The sequence below is a fragment of the Apis florea genome, unplaced genomic scaffold (genome assembly GCF_048593485.1).
Source record: "Apis florea isolate Af1SG1 unplaced genomic scaffold, ASM4859348v1 contig_2897_pilon, whole genome shotgun sequence".
In the NCBI taxonomy this organism is placed as follows: domain Eukaryota; kingdom Metazoa; phylum Arthropoda; class Insecta; order Hymenoptera; family Apidae; genus Apis; species Apis florea.
In genome coordinates this window covers 1,399,926-1,425,942 of record NW_028256665.1, presented here as the reverse complement: position 1 = coordinate 1,425,942, position 26,017 = coordinate 1,399,926, and the positions used below count along the sequence as shown (strand labels likewise).

The 26,017-nt window shown below is 22.7% G+C and overlaps 5 protein-coding genes across 12 annotated transcripts; 1 reads left to right on the top strand and 4 right to left on the bottom strand.

Annotated features, from left to right (window-relative positions):
• Positions 1 to 184: 184 nt before the first annotated feature.
• LOC100870923 (RNA-binding protein 45) lies at positions 185 to 5,076 on the bottom strand. Of its 4 annotated transcripts, none has more exons than XM_086907406.1 (7): positions 4,784 to 5,076; positions 4,009 to 4,276; positions 3,723 to 3,837; positions 2,808 to 3,595; positions 2,502 to 2,734; positions 2,284 to 2,415; positions 185 to 484 (listed from the first exon to the last, which is right to left on the bottom strand). In XM_086907406.1, the coding sequence occupies exons 2-6, from the start codon at positions 4,205 to 4,207 to the stop codon at positions 2,302 to 2,304; spliced, it is 1,449 nt and encodes a 482-aa protein (XP_086763532.1). In that variant the 5' UTR covers positions 4,208 to 4,276; positions 4,784 to 5,076; the 3' UTR covers positions 185 to 484; positions 2,284 to 2,301. The 4 variants fall into 4 exon arrangements, with proteins under 4 accessions (XP_086763532.1, XP_086763533.1, XP_012347154.2 ...); XM_086907407.1 differs by having other exon boundaries at positions 2,502 to 2,728; positions 4,784 to 5,033; XM_012491700.3 differs by having other exon boundaries at positions 367 to 2,142; positions 4,784 to 4,905.
• Positions 5,077 to 5,111: 35 nt separating this feature from the next.
• Positions 5,112 to 7,639, bottom strand: Pgd (phosphogluconate dehydrogenase). The gene is made up of 5 exons (XM_012491683.3): positions 7,497 to 7,639; positions 6,950 to 7,173; positions 6,489 to 6,733; positions 5,774 to 6,399; positions 5,112 to 5,678 (listed from the first exon to the last, which is right to left on the bottom strand). Exons 1-5 carry the CDS (start codon positions 7,505 to 7,507, stop codon positions 5,336 to 5,338), a joined length of 1,449 nt encoding a protein of 482 aa, XP_012347137.1. The 5' UTR covers positions 7,508 to 7,639; the 3' UTR covers positions 5,112 to 5,335.
• Arl5 (ADP-ribosylation factor-like 5) lies at positions 7,560 to 12,353 on the top strand. 2 transcript variants are annotated; one of them, XM_086907415.1, is made up of 3 exons: positions 7,560 to 7,674; positions 9,416 to 9,860; positions 9,943 to 12,353. In XM_086907415.1, exons 2-3 carry the CDS (start codon positions 9,430 to 9,432, stop codon positions 9,989 to 9,991), a joined length of 480 nt encoding a protein of 159 aa, XP_086763541.1. In that variant the 5' UTR covers positions 7,560 to 7,674; positions 9,416 to 9,429; the 3' UTR covers positions 9,992 to 12,353. The 2 variants fall into 2 exon arrangements, with proteins under 2 accessions (XP_086763541.1, XP_003697398.1); XM_003697350.4 differs by lacking the exon at positions 7,560 to 7,674 and adding an exon at positions 8,406 to 8,772.
• Positions 12,354 to 12,939: 586 nt separating this feature from the next.
• On the bottom strand, positions 12,940 to 24,074 carry kdn (citrate synthase). Its single transcript, XM_003697346.4, has 4 exons — positions 23,825 to 24,074; positions 15,694 to 15,849; positions 14,205 to 15,125; positions 12,940 to 14,125 (listed from the first exon to the last, which is right to left on the bottom strand). The coding sequence occupies exons 1-4, from the start codon at positions 23,867 to 23,869 to the stop codon at positions 13,859 to 13,861; spliced, it is 1,389 nt and encodes a 462-aa protein (XP_003697394.1). The 5' UTR covers positions 23,870 to 24,074; the 3' UTR covers positions 12,940 to 13,858.
• LOC100869841 (methylenetetrahydrofolate reductase (NADPH)) lies at positions 23,825 to 25,991 on the bottom strand. 4 transcript variants are annotated; one of them, XR_015291860.1, is made up of 6 exons: positions 25,534 to 25,852; positions 25,230 to 25,450; positions 24,973 to 25,133; positions 24,575 to 24,897; positions 24,366 to 24,491; positions 23,825 to 24,074 (listed from the first exon to the last, which is right to left on the bottom strand). XR_015291860.1 is itself a non-coding variant. In XM_012491672.3 (5 exons), exons 1-5 carry the CDS (start codon positions 25,722 to 25,724, stop codon positions 24,443 to 24,445), a joined length of 948 nt encoding a protein of 315 aa, XP_012347126.2. In that variant the 5' UTR covers positions 25,725 to 25,991; the 3' UTR covers positions 24,158 to 24,442. The 4 variants fall into 4 exon arrangements, 3 of the variants coding, with proteins under 3 accessions (XP_012347126.2, XP_031774864.2, XP_031774863.2); XM_012491672.3 differs by lacking the exon at positions 23,825 to 24,074 and having other exon boundaries at positions 24,158 to 24,491; positions 25,227 to 25,450; positions 25,534 to 25,991; XM_031919004.2 differs by lacking the exon at positions 23,825 to 24,074 and having other exon boundaries at positions 24,158 to 24,491; positions 25,257 to 25,450; positions 25,534 to 25,844.
• Between the last annotated feature and the right edge of the window lie 26 nt (positions 25,992 to 26,017).

The following is a 26,017-nucleotide window of genomic DNA, read 5'->3' as shown; positions in this document are numbered from 1 at the left end:
CTCAAACGATGAACACGATTAAAATAATCTTCCCATAATTTTACGCTTAATTCCAATGTATTTCATTGGCGCGAAATTTTTTTCTTATGTATTACACGTTACGACACCTGCTGGAAAATTTTTTTTGTCTTTTCAATTCAAATCTAACCGATGATTTGGGAATCGAATTAAATATAACATCATATACCGTTTTTCTATAAAAATTATTTTATTGCACATTTTATGAACATATCAAAGAAATATGCAAAAAATAAATTATAAATATCGTATACTTTAAAAGTGCAGTATAAAAGTGAAATGCATAAATGAGTGCAAATACAATAATCCTCTGATATAAATCTTCGTTCAGTAATAAAAAGGAGAAAATATATAAAATTATAATTTATTCTTTATATTTTAAGCTTCATATACACAATGGTAGTAATATCTTACTCTGCTATATCACAGTCATCACAGGTACACATCTTTGAATCCTTTAGATATCCTGAAAGATAAAAGAAAAAATATATCAAATTAGTAAATTATAAATATATAATGCAAAGTAAGATATTCTGTTCTGTGTAATTAAGTGGAAATCAGTGTGAGATTTTGAATATTCAATGTGTATTTTAATATCATCAAACAAGTCAGTTACAGTCTCCTAAAACATCATTGCGTATAGTCACTGAGTAGAACAGTCTAATACATGTACAAAATGTCCATCATAAAATGTTCATGTTGTGCGTTAATTATATATTGGTATTTGACGATTTGTGATCATGAACATATTAATTCCCTAAGAAAATATACTTTCTTTAAAGAAATTTGATCTAAATGTAAAAACTAACGTATTAAAATATTTGGAAATACATCTATACACATGAATATTGATTCCAAAACAAGATTTACTTGTAATACTTCCATAGAAAATGTTCCATTTTTTTTTTATTTTTATATTTATAATTGTGTATTTAAAGAAACTAATTTTATTTTAAAAAACTGATAATGAAATATTTCCAAATCTGTTTAATATTAAAATTGAATCAAATATTTTACTGTGTAATTAAAATTAAAATTATTGCAAGCTATGATAAAATTTAATACTTTAATAAAATTTATTTTTATCAAATATATCTTTTGCACATAAAAATATTTTTTATATTTGCATTTACTATATTTATAGTTAAAAAAATATAATTTCAATTTATATTTTATGTAATATGTAATATATTATAACATATAAAATTACATTTGCAAAATACTCACAAAAATAAATATTATTCTATGGAATAAATCTTATTTTGAAATTTTAATTCTATGAAATATATTATTATTTGTCATTATGAAAATATTTCTTGAAATACATACAAGAAATAAATTACTTTACGTTTTCTTTCATACATATTATAGCTAATAAAAGAATTATACAGTACTATCGGATATAAATAATAAACAAAAACATATATTATTAATTCTAAAGCATAGATTATATTTTAAAGCCTGCACGAATAGTTAAAATTAATATTATAATTAATAATAATATAATCCTTGTTTTATAAACAAGGATATAAAATATTAAAATATAATTTATTTTATTTTCTTTCTAGAAACTTATTTGTTTCTCTCATTTATTAATTTATTAATCATTCATTAATTTAAAAATGAATTTATTTTTTTTAAATTTGTTTAAATAAACTTTAATTTTTAATACAAAAATATATATGCATTTGAGAGAGAGACCTTTTACCTCTAATTAATCTGTATTATATTACCATATAACAATAAATGCGCACTTTGAATATATTGCATCATATACCTTCCTTAAGCTAAAGGAAAGAATTAAATTAATTATAAAAATTTAACTAATTTTATGTTCCATATATTTGTAAAATGAATTCTTAAATTAATTTAATTTTTTTCCACTTTTCGCACAGGCCTCATAAAATAATAAAACCAGGAAGTCGTGTGTGTGTGTATATGTGTAACGACATGTAAGGATAAAGTAAAGTAGCGTTAAAGTTTCAGTAACGTTGAAATCGCGAACGTAAGCGGTAGTTAAAAGTAGGTAGTTGGAGTAGTTTCCTTGGATGCGGGCCCGACGTGGTCAAGTGAGTCTTAAAATTCGTCTCTTTTATTGCGTCCAGCTTGTGTATACCAGTCAGTCTGTGAAGACAAATAGAAAAATTACATTTTCTCCTGTTTTTTAAGTAAAGTTATCGTCAGTTACAACGTCAGGGTGTTAATATTTAAATGCCTTTCTCTTTCCCTCCTTTCTTTTTGTCTTGTATTCGACGATTTACTTACGAGATATACAAAAATAATTTAATTTTCATCTTCATCCGTCCGTAATCGTTTTCTACGATCTTCACCGACATTGCGCTCTTCTGCTTCTAATACTTTTAATCGAGATCCACAAATTTCTTGTCCATGCAAAACCTATAGAACAATATAATTTTATGAATTAATTAGCCTACTTAATTCTATTTTTTATTTAGGAATTATTGTAAATTGATAAAACGTACCTCAATCGCTTCATTTGCACTTTCCACACTAGCATATTTTGCATAACCACAATTTTTTCCTGGAAGCATATAAACATCTATAAGATTTCCAAATCTGCAAAAAGCATCCTTCATAGCATATATGGGAGGTACTGGAGGCCCACATACAATAAAGCATCTTTTAGCAACCTCTGCATCTATACTAGCCATTGGTTGCACAGGCGGTAATTTAACACACATTGAATGCTCTAAACCTAATTATGTAAAAATATAATTATATAAAGATATTATATATTATTACATTACATAGACAAAATAATTTCTCACTTGGTGCAGTTAATCCTGCAGCTTGAATTAAAGATGTAGCTTGAGCAATTGTTTCAGCTAAATGTGCTAAATCTGTTCTAGCACTAGCAATTCCACCAGAACTTCCAGGCTTTATTGCATTTTTTGGAGGTGCACTTGATAAATCTGGTTTTACTATCATCCTATGACCAGGTGGGTATTCAAAACCATGAAATTTTTCTCTTGCATATGCTGCTGCACTAGGATTAGAATATACTACAACAGCCTGACCTCTTGGCATTCTGTATCTTACATCATTTTTCAAATGACAATAATCCAATCCAGGTACAATGTCAAACAACTTCCATAATTGATCTTGATTTAATGCTGGATGTGCAATTACTTGTAAATGTGTATAACCTTCAGAATTAGGATAATTTGTGGCAATTTCTAAACTAATACTACTCTTTCCAAAATTTGATGAACTATAACCTCCACTAGTACCATCATAATGAGAAGATAATCCATTATTATATTTTACATCAATGTGTTCAGGTTTTGGTTTTTTTGGTTCAGCAAATACAGCTTTATATTTTCTATCACATTCTTCAAATGCTTTTGCTGCACTGGATACTTTTTTAAATTTCACATAACCAAAGCCTTTTGATTCATTTGTGTTTCTATCTTTAACCACTGTTGCATATTCAATAGGTCCAAATTTTAAAAATTCTTGTTGAAGTTCACTATCTGTCATAGATTTAGGTAACACACAAAACAATCGAACCCATCTTTCTTCTTCATTCGTTTCTCTGACAGATCCTTGATCACGGCTGAAACAATTGTCATCATTTTCATATTTATCAATAATATTGTATATTAAAAAATAATAATTTTTTAAAAGATCTTTTTGAATTAAAAATTAATTCTTTTTATTTTACTAATTATTTAAATTCTTACTTTGATGCAATCATTACTTTAATAGGTCTTCCAACAGAACCCAACATTTTTCCATTCATTTCTTCTAGTGCAAAAGCTGCTTCTGATGTTTTCGAAAATTTAATATATGTAACTCCTACGTAAACAATATGAATTACTTTTAAAATGTTTGAATGATGATATAAAAAACATACAAATAAACAATTTTCATAAATAAAAATTATATAAGTAAATTTAAAAATTTTCCAAAAATATAAAAAAATAAAGTAAAATTTTATTGATTTCTTTTGTAGACAAGAGGAATTACCTTTATTTTCCCCTGTAATACGATCTTTAACCACCCAAATATCTTCAATCTTTCCAAATTTTTCAAAAGCTTTTCTGAGGTCATCTTCTTCCAGGCTTTTGTGACATATAACAAATAAACGTGAATTCGGTGGATCATCATTTTTTGATCTTAAATCCGTTTGCGAATAATATGAATCCCTTTCCCTATGGTCAGCCATTTTGCAAATGAATGATGCAGACTACGTCGCCCGTCTACGGTCAGTAAAACCGATGCGCTTCAGGGACGGCTGAAATAGGGTTCTATGATATCATTTTCTCAATAGTATCTTTCAAATTCTTAATTGCCAAAATATATAGAATGTTAATTATATGTTTAATGCTATTATAAATTTATTTTTATAATATCACAGCATAAACTTTTTTTACATTTCTATTTAAATATATTTTTCAAAATAAATTAAATTGTTTTATTAAATTATTAACATAGATTTCTTTCAAACATAATTATATATATTTCATATATTTTAATTTAATAAGAAGAAAATAAAATAAGAGAGATATTTAATTAAGTATTTATATTAGTTGTATATTTGCTAGTTTTATGAAGTTTTATTTGACTTTGATGACTCATGGCGCGAAATTATTTTTACTTGGATTTCCATTTTAGTCGATATCGGTGTTAAGTCAAAATGTTCCATTTTTATTAATTTTTCAATTTAAAATTAAATGTTTAAAAACTAAATGTTTATTGCATTAAATAAAATATTCTTAAAATTATAAAATAACATCAATACCTTATTAATAGAAATGTAGTATATTAATAATTGTAACAACAGCTAGGTTAGATTAAATTACTTCCACATTTCATAAGATTTGTTGAACGACTTCACAAGTTGTTCTACTATTTTCTTATAATACAAACTTTTTTTATATAAAAGAGATATGCATTACTAATTATTATTGTTTTTTTGTTGTATAAATATATATTTTTTTAAATCTGATTGGTTTATATTGTATATATATGTATATTATATATATATATATATATATATATATATATATAATTTAATAAGATAATTTAGTATACACAATTAAAAAACAAAAAATGAATAAATAACAATATTTTGAAAATCACCAATTTATTAATTTAATAAGAAAGAATGAATATATATTAATATATATATATATATATATTTTAATAAATTTAGTTTTTTTTAAACAAAATTTTTTTCAATGATTTTATACAATTATTTATGTATTATTGAATATAATACATATAAATAGATTTATCATATATAATATTAACTGTATATACATTTTGTTATTAAAAATTATAATAATAATTATTAAACATCATATGTAGAAGCAGATACATTTCCACCATGTCCAGTCCAATTGGTATGTATGAATTTTCCTTCTTGACCAAGTAATTCATAAGTGTGAGCTCCAAAATAATCTCGTTGAGCTTGAAGTAAATTTGCTGGAAGTCGTGCAGTTCTATAACCATCATAAAAAGCTAAAGCAGTTGATAATGCTGGAGTTGGTATGCCTAATGTTACAGCTGTGGATACTACTATTCTAGCACTAGCTTGACATTCTGTCATTGCTTTAGTAAAGAAATCATCCAATAATAAATTAGAAAGTTTTGGATTCTTTTCAAATGCTGCTTTTATATTACCCAAAAAGACACTAAAAATAAAATTATAATAAAATAATATTAGAAATTTATTAAAATTTTTTTATTATTTAATATTAAATTTCAAAGGTTTCATAAATATATGTACCTTCTTATAATACATCCTCCTCTCCACATAAGAGCTATACCACCATAATTCAAATTCCAGTTATGAATTTTTGCAGCTTCCCGTAATAACATAAAACCTTGTGCATAGGAAATAATTTTGGAGGCATAAAGAGCTTTTTTCAAATGCTCTAAGAATTGTTTTTTATCACCTTGATATATAGCATCAGGACCTTTTAATACTGAGCTTGCTTCTATTCTTTCACTTTGTAAAGCAGAAAGACATCTAGCAAAAACTGATTCTCCTATTAAAGTTACAGGTACTCCATAATCTAATGCTGCAATAGCTGTCCATTTTCCAGTTCCTTTTTGACCAGCTGTATCCCTAATTTGTTCTAATAAATATCCTTTTTCACCTTTGTACTTAAGAATATCTCGAGTAATTTCAATTAAAAATGAATCAAGTTCTCCTTTATTCCAATCATCAAAGACTTGACTCATTTCATCTGGATTAAGTTTTAAACCATTACGCATAATGTGATATGCTTCACAAATAAGTTGCATATCACCATATTCTATGCCATTATGTACCATTTTTACAAAATGTCCTGCACCTGTTTCTCCAACCCAATCACAACAAGGTTCTCCATTGACTTTTGCACAGATTGACTAAAAAAAAATATTTTGTTATCAATATATATTTAATCTTATCTATGATATATTTAATTTTTAAATAAATAATCATATTTCAACTAAACCTGAAAAATGGGTTTAATATGTGGCCAAGCTTTAGGATTACCACCTGGCATCAAAGATGGTCCATATCTAGCACCATCTTCTCCTCCACTAACACCACTACCAACAAACAAAATTTCTTTTTTTTCTAACTCTTTAGTTCGTCTATCAGTATCTTGATATTCAGAATTACCACCATCAATGATAATATCTCCAGGAGATAATAAAGGTACTAATTGTTCAATAAATGCATCCACAGCTGCACCAGCTAAGATAATATATATATTATTAAAGATATTTAACATTTATTATATTAAATATTAAATATTATATATTAAGTTTAAATTGAATTGAATTTGTATATTATCAATTAACTTTATTATTATATATAAACATTTAAATAATATATAATATATAATTAAAACAAATAAGTTTATCTCAAGGTCAAGTTATAATTAAAACAAAATTTATAATAGAACTTTACCTTTTACCAAAAGCATTATTCTTTTTGGTGATTTTAATTTGTCTACCATTTCTTTCAATGTATATGCACCAATAACTTTTGTATTTTTTGCTTCATTTTCCAAAAAAGATTTAACTTTATCTGTTGTACGATTGTAGGCACATACAACAAATCCATGATCATTCATATTTAGGATCAAATTTTGACCCATAACAGCCAACCCAATAAGGGCAATATCAGCAATTCTATAATATAAAATATATTTTTTCATTAAATTATATATCACAAAAAATATATTATCCAAAAAATATATGTATTTTAATATTTTAATAAATATTTTTTTAATTCAATTTTCATTTTCATTTTCATTTTCATTTTCATTTTCATTTTCAATATATCTGTACTATCTATTTTTCTTAATTTTTTAAATAATCGATTAATTATTGATTAATTATTGATTATCTATTGAATTTTATTCTAAGAAAAAATAATTACATAAATCAAATTATCAAGTTTTTACAAATTTAAATTTTTAATTTATTGAAAATAATACAAAACTTATACTTACGGTTTACTCATTATAATTTTTCAAAAATGATATATTATTTCTTTTTTTGTAATATAATTTGAAGAATCAACAAGTGGCCGAACGCTTTACCACGAAGATTAAGAATGAACGAACATTCATATTGGAGTAACTTCGAAATCAGCCGACGTTTCGTAAGCCAATCGCAACGCCCAGCAAGGTCAGCATACTGTTACACACTAGAAACATTGTTATGAAAATTTCATAATTTTATCATTATTTAGATATATTAAAAATGTAATATAATAATTAATGGAATATTTAACTTTTTATTAAGTTCATTACTAAAAATTTAATTTATGAAAAAAGATTTTTGTTTGATTTTTTATTATATTAGCAATTTTACATTATAAATATCATAGTATATTAAAGAAATAATTACATTAATTAGTTAATAATTTTTATTTGAAAATCTGATATTAATAATTTAATCTGTAAAATATCAAAATATTAAACTATTATATAATATAATAAAGTTTTTATTATTGTAAAGTTTAAATTAATTTTGTATTGTATTAATAATTTTAATTTTTAATATTATTTAATGTTTTTTAATTTAATATTATATTAAAAAATAATAGTAATATTTGTTATCAATGAATATTTAAAATTTTTATAATTACGTATAGATTTTATTCTAGATTTTTATTTTTATTTTTCTTGTTTTTCGAAAAGAATATAGATAATGATTCAGCGAAATCAACTTGATTATCTTAATATTATGTGACAATAACTAACCATTTCAAATAAATTTATATGTTACGCGCCTTCAATTGTGAATTTTGTACTTCCAATCAGTGTACATATATACAAGACTGACATCACTTTCGGTTAATACTAAACAATGATTGGATGCATCGCACGTATGAATGTTTTAATTGGGAACGCAACATGTCTCGATTTGCTTGATTAGATTAGGGAAGGTCTTCGTATATTTCTTTCACTTTTGGGTTATCCTTAGTGTATTTTTAACAATTTACAACAGTTCTTAGATATATAATTCACGTTATAAAGTATTAATAATGAATTTATCATAAATATGTTGAAAAAGAATTTGATAAAAAAGTGTACATAACCCTTTGACAATGAGATATTCCATTTCTGAAATCAAATATATATATCTTTTTTATCGAGAAAAAGATTACAGAATATATTATACAGAAATACGTTTAAATAAATATTAACACTGAGTGATTTAATGTTTTAAGCAATATGGGATTATTATTTTCAAAATTGTGGAGTCTCTTTGGCAATGAAGGTAAATTCAGCATATGTAACAACAATATTGTGTCATTATGCTTTGTGTATAATATTATAAAAATAATAATATGGTAAAGATTCATATTTAACAACACGTAAAAATAATAATTATTTATTATATATATTATATAAGAATTATATATTTGCTTTTTTTTTGCTTTGATAATATATAAAGATAGTTCATAAAAGTTAAACTTTATTTAAATATAATTTAATAAGATTATAGATAAGAATTATAAATAATTATAAATAATTTCATGATTATGTATTGTTTATGTTAAAAAGGATTTCAATTCAATATAAAATAATTTTAATTAATTACTAGATATTTTTATCTTTTTTTAATTATCAAAAGTTTAATTATAATGATAAAAATAAAGTAATAAATAAAATTATTCTTTGTAAGTTAATATTGTAATTATTATATTGTGAAAACTTTTTAAAATTTTCATTATCCTTTCATTTTACTTTGAACATATGTTAATATATATTATTTATATATTTTCCTTTCATATTCTAGAAAAAAGAATTTAAAACTTTTAAATGATTCATATCATATATAAGAAAGTAATTTAAATCATTAAATTCTGTAATTATATAATTTATCAATTTAATTATAATTAAATTACATTATTTTTCAGAACATAAAATAGTTATGGTAGGATTAGATAATGCTGGTAAAACAACTATATTATACCAGTTCCTAATGAATGAAGTTGTTCATACATCACCAACTATTGGATCCAATGTTGAAGAAGTTGTTTGGAAAAATATTCATTTCATAATGTGGGATTTGGGTGGACAGCAAAGTTTAAGAGCTGCATGGTCTACCTATTATACTAATACAGAGTTTATTATTATGGTTATAGATAGTACAGATAGAGAAAGACTTTGCGTAATAAGAGAAGAGTTATACTCAATGCTAAATCATGAAGAATTAAGTAAAGCTAATGTTTTAGTTTATGCTAATAAACAAGATTTAAAAGGTAGCATGACAGCTGCTGAAATCTCTAGACAACTAGATTTAACTTCCATTAAGAAACATCAATGGCACATACAAAGTTGTTGTGCACTTACAGGAGAAGGGTAAAAGAAGAACTTATTTGTTATCAGAGATATAATTTTATTAATTTATAAAAAAAGTTATTGATTATTTGTAATATTTTAGGCTTTATCAAGGTCTTGAATGGATTGTTGGTCGTTTAAAAAAGACATGACGTACATTATGAGGAATGATTTTGAATGTAACAAAATATTTAAACTGTAAAGTATATCTTTATTGTAAGTTACTGTGTCACTCTACCAATTGTACAAATGATATAAGAATGAATGATTATATTTCAAATGGTACATTACCTTCATGCATAACTGCATATACTGATTAAAATTATTGCAAACATTTAATATATCAAATGGTGGACGGGTAAACTTTGTCTTATCTATTAATGTGATACAAAATATAAAGATTAATGATTATAACATAAAAATAAACTAACATTTTAATTATTCTTTATATAAAATATATTTAAGACATCATATTATAAGAAAACAGAAAAATTTAGAATATTGAAAGTCTTTTATAAAAAGTATTGTTGAAATATCTATAGCAAAAATTTTTTTATCAGTCTATGAAAAAATAAATATTACTAATACTTTTTACAAGACTGCCAAATTAATTATATAATCTATTCTATCAAATTAATTATATAAATATCATTTATAGCTATAAATGTTATGTATATTAAAATTACAATCTAAATAGTATTAAATTTTATTTTTTATTCAACAATGAATGTAATGAAAATATTGCATGCATATTTAAATAATAAAGAGTTTAATCTTGATCCCGTCCACCTATATTTATATAAACATAAAGATAAATTATTTATTCATTTTATTCAGCTAATATGTGGATAAAATTTTTTTGGCGATTTTCAAGAATATATTAATGTACATAGTTTTTTATACACCACATTGATAGTAAACAATTGTAAAAAGTCAACTTCAATTTAGCATCAATTACATCATATATTTTTCAACTTTCTATGTAAGAATTTAAATATTTCTTAATGCTTGGTATTGCAAACATTTTTAAAAATTTCAAGATAATGTTATTGAATTAGTCCAGAGTTGGGCAATAATCAATTGTTTTGAAGTGATTTTTTCTAACTTATTATTAAAAATCACTATAATTATTATCATTAATCAAATAATAATATCACATATAAGATAATTATGCACAATAGTTATAATTTGTAATCATTTGATGATCACTAAAAATTATTTTAACATTTAGTAGAACAAATAATCTATTTATTTACAAGATATATATCTTTGTAACATTAGGAAAGTTGGTTATATCTATTATGTTACCATTTAAAAAATTCCTGCTAAAATAAATAGATTAAAATCAAAAAAAGGGTATATAAAAATATTTTTTATATAATAATATAAATATTATTTCATAAAAATTCCAAAAAATAATGATGTAAGAAAAGTGTCACAAGAAATGTAAAAACTATATTAAAATTGTATGTAAAGCATATATCTCCAAAAAATAATATAATTTAATAATATAAATATTTTTCAAAAAATATTTAGTATGTCATTTCGCGAGTAATGATTATTAAGTAATGATTATTAATTATCTTCTTTTATAAGTTTCAAAAACTATTGTTAATTATTATTTTATAATTAATGATTATTGATTAATTGGTAATCATTAATTAGTAACATGATTTTATATCAATTATAATTTTTATCAGATTATATTTTGCCCAACTCTGAATTAATAATTAAATATTTAGAAGCAGAAGACTGTTCTGTGATACATGAATTCAAATGAGATGGTTGTTTATTAGAAATATTTAATCTGATTTATATACAAAATACAATGATGTATTATAAAGATATGTTTTACATATGCAATTCAAAAATATTTATGATGTTCTTAAATATATTATGAATATTTTTAAATATTATTACTCTAACTATTCAATTGACAACTGTCTCATATTTTATTTACTTCATGATTATACTAATTAAGATTTGTGTAGCTATATAAATACTCCAATATTTAATAATTATTAAAAATTTAAAACAATGATAACATATAAAATATATGATTTTAGAAATTATTAAGATCATTGTATGAATGATAAATGCCGTCTAAAACCAGAGTGAGATCATACATTTAACATTTCATAAAATAGCAATTTTCTCATATTGAGAAATAAAGAATTGTCTTAACTATGATACAGATACACATTATTATAGTATATGCAGTCGTTAATAAGATTTCCATTATATATTTCCATTATAAAAATTTAAAAATATAATATACATTCTTTTGTTTTTTTACAACAAATCATTATGTGAATTAAAAATATATATTACAATAAATCTTTTTGTATGGTTCAATTTTGATTGAACTAACTTCACAAAATCACTAAATTTAAAAATATTTGTTTTCAATTGGTTATTGTTAACTAACTTGTATAATAAATATGAATTGCGTATAAAGTTGTTAATTAACATAAGAACTGAAATTATGAGAAGTAAACAAAATACTATAAATAATAATATATAATTTTCTATTCCCTTTGACCATTTTTATTTTTATTTTTATATACATTTTCTATTATTAAATTATATAGAGTTATAATATAATATAATGAATATAAAAAAAATTATATATATATTATTATTATTTAAATTAATATAATATATATATGATAATAAATTTTTTATATTTTTATTTTATAATTTTTATAAATTATATTTTATTATATATTTACTTTTAGCCCTGATTAAAATTATATATAAATAAATAATGTTTGGAAACTTAGATATAATTTAAAATTTGAAAATGTTAATTGAACATATAATTTTAATAATTACGTCATATATAATTATTGTATCATATAATTATTAAACTTTACTTAATTATTATAATTTACTTAAATTACAATACTTCGAACAATAGAATTAGAATGAAAAAATTAATTTTTTTATTTTTATAATTTTCTTAATCATATAAAATTTATTTTTAATTCTTTATATTTTTTGTTAAGTTATAAAATAAATAAAATAATTAAAATATTTAATGAACTTGTCTTTTTATACGTTATTTTTTTATTCTGAGATATGAAGAAAAAATCAAATATAATTTTTTAAGATTTATTTATTTTCACGTTCGTTATAAATAAAGTATCGCACACACTCATTCATTCTCATAATAGTGGATCTACCACTAGGTCATCATTTTACTTTTATTTTATGTTAATCGAAATAATTCGATGTAAATAATTGAGCCATGTTCTCAAAGAATCCAAAAGAAACTACAATTGATGTTTTAACACTGCAATTTTTTTTACATATTTTATTAGCCCTATTTACTTTCTATTTTACATAGCTTGCTAAAAATTACATTTTGCAAATATCTGCCAATAAAACGATTTTTAATTATTACTTTTAATCGGAGTAATAACAATAAAGATACATACATATTATAATTCAATTATATTTTAAAAATTCGGATATTTTTTTGTTTTTTGGCAGTGTTCAATTTACAATATTTAAACAATATTCACTAAGTGTACTAACTTTCACAATGAATGTTTTAATAATTTACTACTACTGCATTATATCACTTTGAATAAATTGTAATTGGATCATTTTTATAATTTTGTATTTTTTGTAGTTTATATTGCAAAATTTTACCACATTTACAGTATTAAACAGAAAAATAAAAATTAAAAAAAAAGTTAAAAAACAAAACAGTTTCGATATGTATTTTTGTGATAAACTGCAAAATATTTTTCAAATGTCTATATTTGAAATGTACATAATTTATATGGAAGGATTTCTAATTTAATACCTTTTATTTTTTTAATACGACTAATTATAATAATAATTTTTTGAAATTATATTAAAATTAATTCGAAATAAATTCGAAAAAATTTTCTGTGCATTAATAATATTTCTATTAAAATAGAAAATCAGTTTCTCTATTTTTAAAATCATGATGGTGTGACACGAACTTAAAGATTTAAATGATTTTGATTTTTTATAAATAAAGATGCTTAAGCTCTAATACATCTCATAAGATGTTCAGTGCTCAAAGATTTAGGCCTTTCAATTGGGAAACCAAGACCACGAGACCACACAAGAGATGATAAAACACCAAGAGCACGTGATACTCCAAATAAGACGGTGTAATAGTTCATTTCTTTCATTCCATAATATTGCAATAAAACTCCCGAATGAGCGTCTACATTTGGCCACGGATTCTTTACCTTACCAGTTTCTTGAAGAATGGGAGGAACTATTTTAAATACTTGACTAACAAGCTAAAAATATCCAAATATCATCATTAATTAAAAAGAGAATACTAATTGGATAATATATTTTTTAAACAAAATTATTTACCTTGAATAATTTATCATCAGGCAAATGTTTCAAAGCAAATTCTCTCTGGCATAAGTATCTAGGATCAGTTTTTCTGAGTACAGCATGTCCATATCCAGGAACGACTTGACCACTCTTCAGTGTATTTCGAACAAATTCAGCTACTTTTTCATCAGAAGGAGAATCTCCAATCTCCTTTTGTACTTTGTCTAGCCATATCAACACTTCTTGATTTGCAAGACCATGAAGAGGTCCAGCCAAACCATTCATTCCAGCCGCGAATGAAAGATAAGCATCAGATAATGCTGAACCGACTAAATGAGTGGTATGTGCAGATACATTTCCACCTTCGTGATCAGCGTGTATCGATAAATACAAACGCAAAAGTTCAGTGAATTGAGGATCTTCATAACCGAGCATTCTTGAAAAATTCCAAGCCCAATCTTTATCAGAATCGATAGATGATATTTTACCATCCTTAAAAGTATTTCTGTATACTGTAGCAGCCACACAGGGTAATTTTGCAATCAGATTCATAATATCTTCATAGACGTATTCCCAATATTTGCTTTTGTGTACGCCTTTATTATATGCTTTTACGAATTCGCTTTCACTGTTCAGAATAGTAATAGCGGCAGAAAATTGAGTCATAGGATGAAGAGATTTTGGAAAATTTTTTAGAGTTTTAATTACATGTTCAGGCAATTTACTTCTAGAGGCCCATTCCTTAGATATTGTTTCTACTTGTTTATCATTAGGAACATCGCCAGTAATCAAAAGCCAGAACAAACCTTCTGGAAGTGGTTCTGCACCATCTTTCGCTTTCGGTAAGATCTTCTGACATTCTGGAATCGATTTTCCTCGGAATCTAATACCTTCTTCAGCATCTAAGACTGACGGTTCCCATAAAAGACCTTTAATTCCACGCATACCACCATACATCTAAAATACATAATTTAAGATAACAAAGTTGAATGAAAAAAAAAAAATATATTTATTGGTATTGAACTATAATATAATGATCAGATAGATTTTGAATTTAAATGTTACTTTTATATTTCATATATATGTATAAATGTAACATATAAAAAAAGAAATTTAAATATATATAAATATTCAATATATAATTTTTCCAGTTAGATTTTATTAAACATAAAAAATCCATTTATGATCTTTAGAAAATTATTAAAATGTGATATTTGGAGAATAAAGTTCATCATCAATATAAAAATTGCGACTTTTTGTTTTATAATTATTAAATAATTATAATTTTTTTGATAATCTAAAAATCAGCTTATATACTATGATCACATAATAAATATATGACATATGTGCTTATCTCTATGGTTCTTATTATCAATCTGTGACACTTATCGACATTACAAAATAGAAAAAGAAATCATGTCTTTCATGGCGTAATATGTTAATACATAATTCGCTTTTGCAATATGTTATATATATTATTATATTTGACAATTTTGTCGAGCAAAATTACATAAGGATTACATACCATATCCACAGTGACCTCTCCAACTACGGCGGATCCATGTTCTTTACGAAATTTTTTGACAACCTCTAGATGTTTCGGAATTTTCTCAGCCAAAATTTTTTTTAAATCGGTAGAGCTATCACTCAACGACCTCAAAAATACAGTTGAAGTTATTTTCTGTAAAAAAAGAAGAAAAAATTAATTAACAATTATTTCTTGAAATTTTTAAATTCTTTAAATCTGAAAAAAATTTCGTGAAAAATTGCTTATACAAAAATTAACTATAAGAAAAGAACCTTTGAAAAGAAATTTTCAGATTTTGGCGTATAACTGTAACTGACATTAATGAGATATTTTCTATTTTTATACATTTGTGTTGGTAAAATATAACTGATGAATTTAATGATGTAAATATTATTTTAGATATAAAAATTTATATATAAAATAATTTATTTTCTAATTAAAAATAACAATTAATAACAATTATAAAAAATAATTATTAAGTAAATTAAATAATATTATTAAAAAAATTATAAAAAAATAAGGCATCAATTTTAGTTTTCATGAACTAAACGATCATGAACAACTGACGGATTACATAAAAAGAACAAATGGCATTTAATTATATATTTACTTGATAGTTATACACTTGAAGGACTAACTTCATAACATTGAAATACAACTGTTGGCAAAATTATTTTATTTGTTACAATTTCAATATCATTTTCATTTTTTTTATTTTTATGCTCATTTATAAAATAATTTTAAATAATTCTATAGTAAGAATAGATAAAATTTTTGTATTGAATAAAAATTTATATTTCAATCAGAAAAATTTATATAATTTATTAATTACTTATATAATTATATTTTACAAAAATTAATTTTAAAATAATCCTATATCATTTTATATATATATATTTTTTTTTTTGACTTTTTACTTTTCAAAATAAATTTGAAAAAAAAAAATATTTTAATATATTTTAAATAAAAATAATATAAATTATTACAGAGAAACTATTTTGTACGAACATATTGTAAAAATGAATTAATTGTAAATCAAAGAATTGTACATTAACTTACATTCAAAAAAAATCAACAATTATAAAAATTGTAATAAACTTTGTCTTAAAATTGAAGAGTCATGCGTTAAAGTTTATTATCAGGCAATAGGAAAAAAAATTATTATAATATTATGCAACGCAAATTAAATCTCATAATCTGCGAAAATACTCAATAATTTTTTTTAATTAATTTCGTTTCTTTTTTTCTTCTCTAACGAGCATATTTTTATTCCTGATAATATTGTAATATCGATAAACCGGTTAGATGATAACTAAACTAAAATTAGTCATTTACGTTTCGACGTAATCAAAAGACATATTTTTTTTACGCATATTTTCAGATCTATAGGTTTTTTTATTATCATCGAACAAAATATTCATTGTTTATAGGCAAGCATAGAAATCTAAAAAGATAAAAGTAAATGTAGTTTGAAACTTCCGGAGAGCAAACATCGATTCGACCGCATTTTCGCGATGTGAATGAGAAATTAGGTCGAGGTAATCACGAGAAGGTAAAGCGGAACATCCGATGAAGATTGTTGAATTTTTATTTTCCATATTAAATTATGATTTTTCAAATATTATAAATTGAATAGATCCTTTATTCTTTCTTGTTTAATCTATATAAAGATTTTTTAACAAACAAAATTCTTTTCAAAATGCGATGATTGTATCATATAGTCATAGTGATATCCTCTGTCTTCTTAATTGACTTCTGTAAATGTAATTACGAATGGTCACATTTGATTATTCTTCGGATTCGCTATTAGATATCAATTGTTAATTATCTTGGCCTTTCTATTAAATTTATTATTCATATATATATATATATATATATATATATATATATATTTGTATGCATATTTCCAATTATAATATACGAGTAAATAGTTTGTCAGCTAGCAAAAATGGCAAGTTGAAAGTGTGGTTTAATTTTAACATAAAAATTAGATCTATTACATAATAGTATTGTCTAATGATTTCATTTATCAAAGATTAATGATTGTCAGAATGTATTCACGTAATTCTAGAAAACATACGTTTATATATATCACAAAGAATTCATTTTAAAATAGTCAAGAAGAGCAATATTTGTTATAAAAGAAACATGATAACTCACGAATAAACAAAATAAAAATAAACAAAAAAAAAAAATATTGAGAATATCAGTATCGTACGTATGTATTTTAGAATTAGAGATCATTGATTCTTTTTTGATGATCCATTTAATCATTTGTTGTATTTATGAATGTAGGAGTTCACCTAGAATGTTATTAAATATATATACAGAACAAATATATTTGGATAATAGCCAGAGTTCCAAGTGGTCAATGACTAAAAATAAAGACTCACATGTTCTATAATTTGACCTTTGCTACATAATGCACACGTGATAAGAAAATTAAGATACTATAAGATACTTAAAATATTGCAAAAAATGTTCGTTGCAACACCATCAATATTCAATGTTAAAAAATTGTTACATACATATATTTCACAAAAATATGTGAAATTTACGTAAAGGCTTTTAAGAATTATTATCTCGTTTGAAACTGTAAAAAACCTATACTGATTATTTTTATTGTCAATATTTTATTACTCTAGTTAGTAATAAAATCAAATGTTTTTTTCCAACTATATTTTTTGAGAATGATTCAATCAATCAATAAATAATTAACTTTGGATCACTTGTTAAGTTTGAATTAAAAAATAAAACAAGAAAGTGCTATGCGTTATGATTTGATGCATTCATATGCCAAGAATTTATTGTACTAACAGCAAGTAACAATATACTTAAGATGTAATAGAAGACGGATATCAGATGGTAACCACAACGATGTAATAAAATACTAATTGAACAGATTGACAGTGACTTTTATTTCCGTTGTGCATATCGTTACAAATCAGATCGAGATTTAACCCACGACGATCCAATTCCTCCGTTATTGATCAGTTTGTCAGATCGAGAATTATGTTACGCATTTGATGAAAGTAAAAAAGAATTATTCATTAGAATTATATCATTATTCACTTATATATGTGAAAAAATTAATTAATTAATTTGAGTTAATAATAATTGAACATTAAATTAAATAAAAAAAAAAAATTGGGAAAACATCAATGGAGAATAGAAAAAAAAATATTGATTCAACTCTATCCAATATATTCATCGGATATAGCATAATTCTATTGCCATTTATAAAGCTTCAACGGTATTTACAAAGCTTGTTTAATAATGAGAACGCCTCTGAACTATTTCAATGAATTCATTATTGAAAAATGTAAAAAATTATTAAAATGGAAAAAAAAAAAATTCGTGATATCATCTAATTTAAAGATAATTTGAAATTTTAGAAAATTTTTATTATTAAAAACATCTTTTAATAATAAGCGAATGATGAATTTTAATTAAATATGTATATTTTTCTCTTGAAAATAAATATTATATAATATAAACAATTAATTGTAAAATTGAAACTTATTCGCTTATAAAGAATTAAAGAAAAGTGTAATGCCGATTGAGAAATCAAGAACTTTCTTAATCAATTAACTTTCACCATAAACGATGCATTTTCATATTGCATACCTTCTATCTGATAGATCGATCAGAGAATAATATGAAAAACATTTTAATAATTATTATTATTAACACAATTATTTATTTTTTATAGTTACATGTAAATGTAAAATAATATAATCATAATAAAAAAAAAAAGATGTAAAAGGAAAAATATTGATTCGTTAATTAGTATAAATATAGTATGATATCGCTTTTTTTTTTATAAAAATTCTAGTAATTCAGAATTATATTAATTAATAAATAAAAAAAAATATATAAAAATATCCGAGCGATGCAAAATTTGATACTTTTATGAAATTATAAAATTGGCGGGATTTCATGTAGTATAAATTATTAGAATAAAATTGAAATTAGGTAAATTATTCTTTTCTATAATATAATTATCGATATTTTTATATATTATTGATATTGACAATGAACAATTAAAAAATGACAAAGAAATTTTTATCGCACAATAAATTAGGATCATCCAAGTAGTTTGTGATTTTAATAAAAATATTTATAATGATCAATTTTTTATATTTTTAATAATTTTAAATTATGTAACTATTATCTACTATTATCTTCAAATGTATTAATTTATAACATGAAATTTATTTATAATAAAATTAATTTATAGTATTGATTGATTGACAGAGAACATCTAATATAAAATTAGTAAATGAATGAATGAACTATAATTGTATATACATTGATACAACGTATCTCAAGAGCTTCTAATTCTTTCCATGATTAATGATTAGAAAATCCCAAGCGAAAGAGGGACGCACTTTACTTTTTTTATTAGATACGTTAAATCTATAAAACGGTTTTAATTTTATTGTTTTATATTTTACAAAATATAAAAAATTGAACTTCAAGATTCTAACTTAAGGATTACCAAATTGAGAAAGCACGATTCCGCTGCTAACAAAGCTAGTTCCAAAGCTAATTCTTACATTTAATCAGAAAACAAATACAAAAATGATTTATGCAATCGTCTAGTTAAATCTACAACAAAGATTAGAAGCAGCGTATAATTGAACATATTACGAATAAATTTATTACTTCCTACTTATAAGGCAATGAATTTTCCTTTTATAACGATATTTAACCAATTAGAATTCGCAAAAAATAAAATGATTTTCAAAATTATATAAATTATATTTTTCGATATATACAATTTCAAAAACATAATTTAAAGAATAAAAAAAAACGACAAGGATCGATTAAATTTCGAATCAGTGAATTGATTCTATCGTGATGAACAGATTATCATCCCACGTGTAATATATGTATATATATTCACACATTTGACGTCATTCATCGCGCGCTATTCACTTTGCACCATGTGACTTGGAATGACATTATTTGTGCCCGTAATCGTTTAAATTCTTCTTATTTTTTTAATAATGTATTGTACGAAGCATTGACGTTTATGATTTCAATGATATGTTTCAATAAATCTAATCTAATCCACTATTGCATTATCTCGATCGCTTTGAATCGATATTTAATCGGTATTATAAAACTTAAAATATTTAAACTATTCTTAAAAATTTGAATTTTAAGAAATTTAGAATCCCTTTCGTTTTCAATATAACAAATGAACAATTTGTGGTTTGCAAATTGCAAAAAATTCATATGATACGACAATGAACGAACATTGAATGATCGTATACAGTTTTATTGTTGAACTTTGGGTACACGCGTCAACGGTATTAGGTCAATTGCATTACTCATTATTACATTATCACGATCTCTTATTGATATTTCAACAGAAAGACCCTATCTTTATCTTAGCATATCTAAACACTACAAGTTTATTGTTCTGTGATATAATTTAATATATTAAATAACCCGATTGAATTGTAAATTTTTAATTTTTATTTCAATATTCGAACAAATTGCCATTACTTTGAACGAAATAGAGCATTTCCAAAATCATAATGATGTCGTATTAAATAAATTTTCCTTTTTATATTTATATTTTTCTTTTATGTTTTTTTTAATTTATATGTATATATATGTTATATAAGATTTACATTTGGATAAATACCAAAAAAATGTGTTGCTTCTTCGAAATAAAGGAAATTTCCATGTGCTGATGCACATTTCAGCGAAAAGATCTTTGACCTTATTTTTTTTTTTTTCGTACGTAAGTTTATCCTCATCATTAACATTTTACATTTACAATTAATAAAATTAATTTTTTAAAGAATTCAAGGAAGACAAACTAAATATTGATTGATAATTCGGAAAAATATTATAATTATATTATATTATTTAATTTACTAACTATACTATTATTTCGTACAAAATATACTATTTTAATCTTTATTAGAGTAAAAAAATAGAATATCTATCAATGAAATTTTCGCAAAAAATATTCTTATCAGAATTTGCATAAATATATAAATATAAAATTTAATCTTAATTAAATAAAAGATATACAATTTCTTTGATTAATTGTTTGCATTTATGTAAAAGACTATATAATACTCATTATCAATGATTACATAACAAGCTTGTGAAGAGCATTATCAGATAGAACACACCCGTGAACTACAATTATCTAATTGATTTCGCGCCATATAATCATCGAATGGCGCTAAAATGACCAAGAGGAGGGTGTCACGCATGATCCAATCTTTATTAACCCTGAAATTCAATCATCTTGCCAACAATTGGACATTTCTATTTAACTTCACTTGAATTCGAAGTTATTAAACAATGATTCCACTACATTTTTTTAATATATTTCACAATATTGAAGCAATAAAAAAATTAATTTTAATTGAATTATAAGAATTTTATATAAAATCTAAAATAAATAAATAAATTCAACAAAATTCAAATTCTTTTTCTTTTACAATTTTTAATCGTTATACTGTTGCTAAATTATTTTATAAAAGTTAATTTGAAATTTTAGCTATTTTTAATATATCGACAAATTAAATTAGCTTATGTAAAAATATGATTCTGTATATTATAGAAAAAAAAAAAGAAAAAAAAAATGATTCTGATTTAGCATCCCAAGGTCATGTTCATATATCTATGATATTAGGTAATCGATGAACCATCTGTAACTCGAACATAGAGTTTCTAAATCTCTGCCAAAAGTTACAATAGATATACGTTAAACTAAATAACTATCGACTTTAAAATTTAAAGAATAATGATCCTAATAAGAAATAAATCAGATGTATAATGTACAATGTATATAATATATATAAATAAATAAAAAAAGTTAATTCATGCAATGATATTCAAAAATCTATATAACAAGCTATATAAAGTTCAATCACTAAGCAGGTATTAGACAAATATAGGTCATGAAATAATTATTAATATGAAAGAGGATAATACAAATTTTAACCTTGAATTCATTCTAAAATTATCACATCTTACGAAATTATAATGCACTTCTCAATGAATACGTATAAATAAAATAAAAAGATTTTTAAACATTGATGAGATGTATTACTTACAAGTATGTGTTTGTAATCATAAAATTTAACATAAATTTATATATCGCCAAATTTAAATTTGATTAGGTAAATACAATAATAAGTATATTATGGCGATTATACCTAGAAACCAACCAATTTGATTTTCATTAAACTGTTCTTTTAATTTTTATATCGATGAATGAATAATATTTTTTTTTTCATTATTCATTATATCATATTATATAATTTTATGTTTTAGCTTATTAATACTAAATTTATGTAAATACTATAATTTTTGATTTTATTATTTGCATTAAAATTTTAAAATATTGTATTTTACACATGAAATTTCATTGATAAAAATTAAAACTACTAAAATATTTAACCAATAATATATATATATATATAATATTATTATATATATTATTTAAATATCACTTATAATAACACTGAATAATTAATACATCCGGTATATAATTTATGAGATAATATTCAATAATTATATGTCTTCTAAAAATTTATTACGTAATCACAATGAAGTTCGTTCAAATTAATATCAATTTTGACTACTTAGATAAATCCTATATCACTCCTATATCGCATATAATTCGATGTACATTTTTAAATAATTAATCAATATACATATCTACTTTATAATCTTCACAATATTTTATATTAGTTGAATGCAATAATTAAATTCAATAAAGTGCTTTTATATTAGAGTTCAAAAGATATTGCTTCAAAATAATAAGCATTATTCGAAAGATATTTGCGAGTAATTGCTCGATATGTAGAAAATCTCATATAGCTTTTATAGCTGACATTTTACCTGTTCAATCAATAAATACAATCTAATATCTTGCTAAAATGTATTTCAAAAAAATAAATAATAATAAATATTTATTTTTATATTATTATTTATTTGAAATTCTGCATTATTACAAGAAACAATAAAATATGTTAAACACCTGCTTATTGTTCGAATTTCGTACCGAAATGATATAAAGTGGTTTTGAAATCACTTAAATATACTGTGTATCCAAATTACTTAATCTTAAATAAATTTATGAATTTACCTGGATTTCTAAACAATGTTTTGGACCAAAACGAAATAACGCCATTGTTCTTTATATCCTGGCTTATGGATCCTTCTTTCTTGCTTGTTATCGTTAACACCAAGTGACCACGCGGAGCTCTGGCGCCCAACTCAACTAACTCCTCTGTTCGTTCGTCATGAATATTTCTACAGCGCATGCGTAAAAACAGCAAGTGTCCTCAAAGGATCATTTTTACTTATAAATCTGCCACGTTACGTTCATAAGAAATCTTAAAATTAATTTTTTTAATTCTTAATAATTATTTTAAAAATATCAAAAGAAAATATTTAGCGATTTTATAATAAAAAATGATAGAATGCATAATAAATTTTAATAAAGATTTCAATGTTATTTATACAATGAATTAAATATTTCAATATTGTGATATTGTTCCAGTATAGGGAAATTTGATAATTGGTAATTGATGTTAAATTTGGCGCGAAATATAAATATATTTAAACGTATCATATATATGTAAAGAAAATTATTAACATTTTTTAACAACATTATATATACATACATAAGTTTTGACATTTATAATTTTTCATTTTTATAATATAATTATTTAATCATTTGAATTTCTTCTATTTCATAAAATTAATAAAAAATACCAAGTTTATCACATATCTCTGATGATAATAATGGTCTAAAATTTATAAATATATGAATGAATATAAATAAATATAATTTTCACATTATATTTTTTAATAAAATATAATTAATAATTACTTATTCAATGTAAAAAAATGGAAGCCACAAGTAGTTGTACTTGCAATAATATCTTTTATAATAGTTTTAAATAATTCTATTCCATAAATACGAACTTCTTCATCATTATCTTTTATACATTGCAAATCATTTAAAATAATTTCAGGTATTTTAACATTACAAATTTTTGCCATTTTTTGAAAACATGTATAATTTGGAATTGGAAATATACCTGGTATAATTGGAACATTAATTCCAATTTGTTTACAATCATTCACAAATTTAATAAATATGTTTGCTTCAAAGAAAATTTGTGTTATTATAAAATCTGCTCCTGCATCAACCTTTAAATTAAAAAAAATTAATATTTTTTAATATAAAATGATATATAAAGTAATGATATTAATTAAAGTAAATACTTTTTCTTTCAAATAAACTAAATCCATTTCTTTAGATAAGGATTTTGGATGCATTTCTGGATAACCAGCAACGCAAATGCAAAATATTTCACCAAATTGATTCCTTATAAAACGTACTAAATCAACTGCATATGGAAACTCACTATCTGGATTTGATGAATCTAAAATTTTTTTTATAAAATTAAATTAACATAAAAACTTTTATTATTAATGAAAAATTCTATATATAACTTTTTCAAATAACATTTAATTACCACCCTTTAATACAAAAATATTACGTATACCATGATCTAATGTTTTCTTTAGTATAATTTTTACATCATTGCGAGTTAAGTCATTAGATGCAAGATGTAAAAGTATATTATTGGGAAGTATATTACATATATCTGAAGACAAATAATTTTTTATTTCATTTTTCATATGTTTCCATGTTAATGCATAAAAAAGTGGATGATATTTATTCATTTTCATAAAAAAGCTAATAACCAAAATTTTTATTTATATAGAAATATATAGAAGTATAAATATATTGAATTTTATGAAATATAAAAATATACTTACCTTTGATAAAAATCATTGTTTTCTACACGCATAAACTCAAAACTACAAAATATAGTATTTGTATCAATTACATTTTTTAATTTATTTCTTAAATCAACGATTTCGTGTTCAGAATCTTTAGATTGATAACCATTTTTAATATTATCAATATATTGATTGTATGTTTTATTTTTTAATATAGTTTTTGTCATGGTATTTTTTAATTTAAGTATAAAAGACAACTAACAATGAATGAAAAATTCTTTCATATAGTTATATTGTATAACATTCTCGTTGTCAAATTGCGCAATACAAGAAATATACATGTAATCGGTTTCATATGACGAAATAATTTCTAAAATATTAATATATAAAAAATAAAAAATTAATATTATATTTGAAAAATAATTAACGTATTTGTCAAAATATTAAGATTTTTTTTAATTGATCTAATTTTATTTTGTGCATGTCTTATATATATTTAATATTTTTAAATAAAATACAA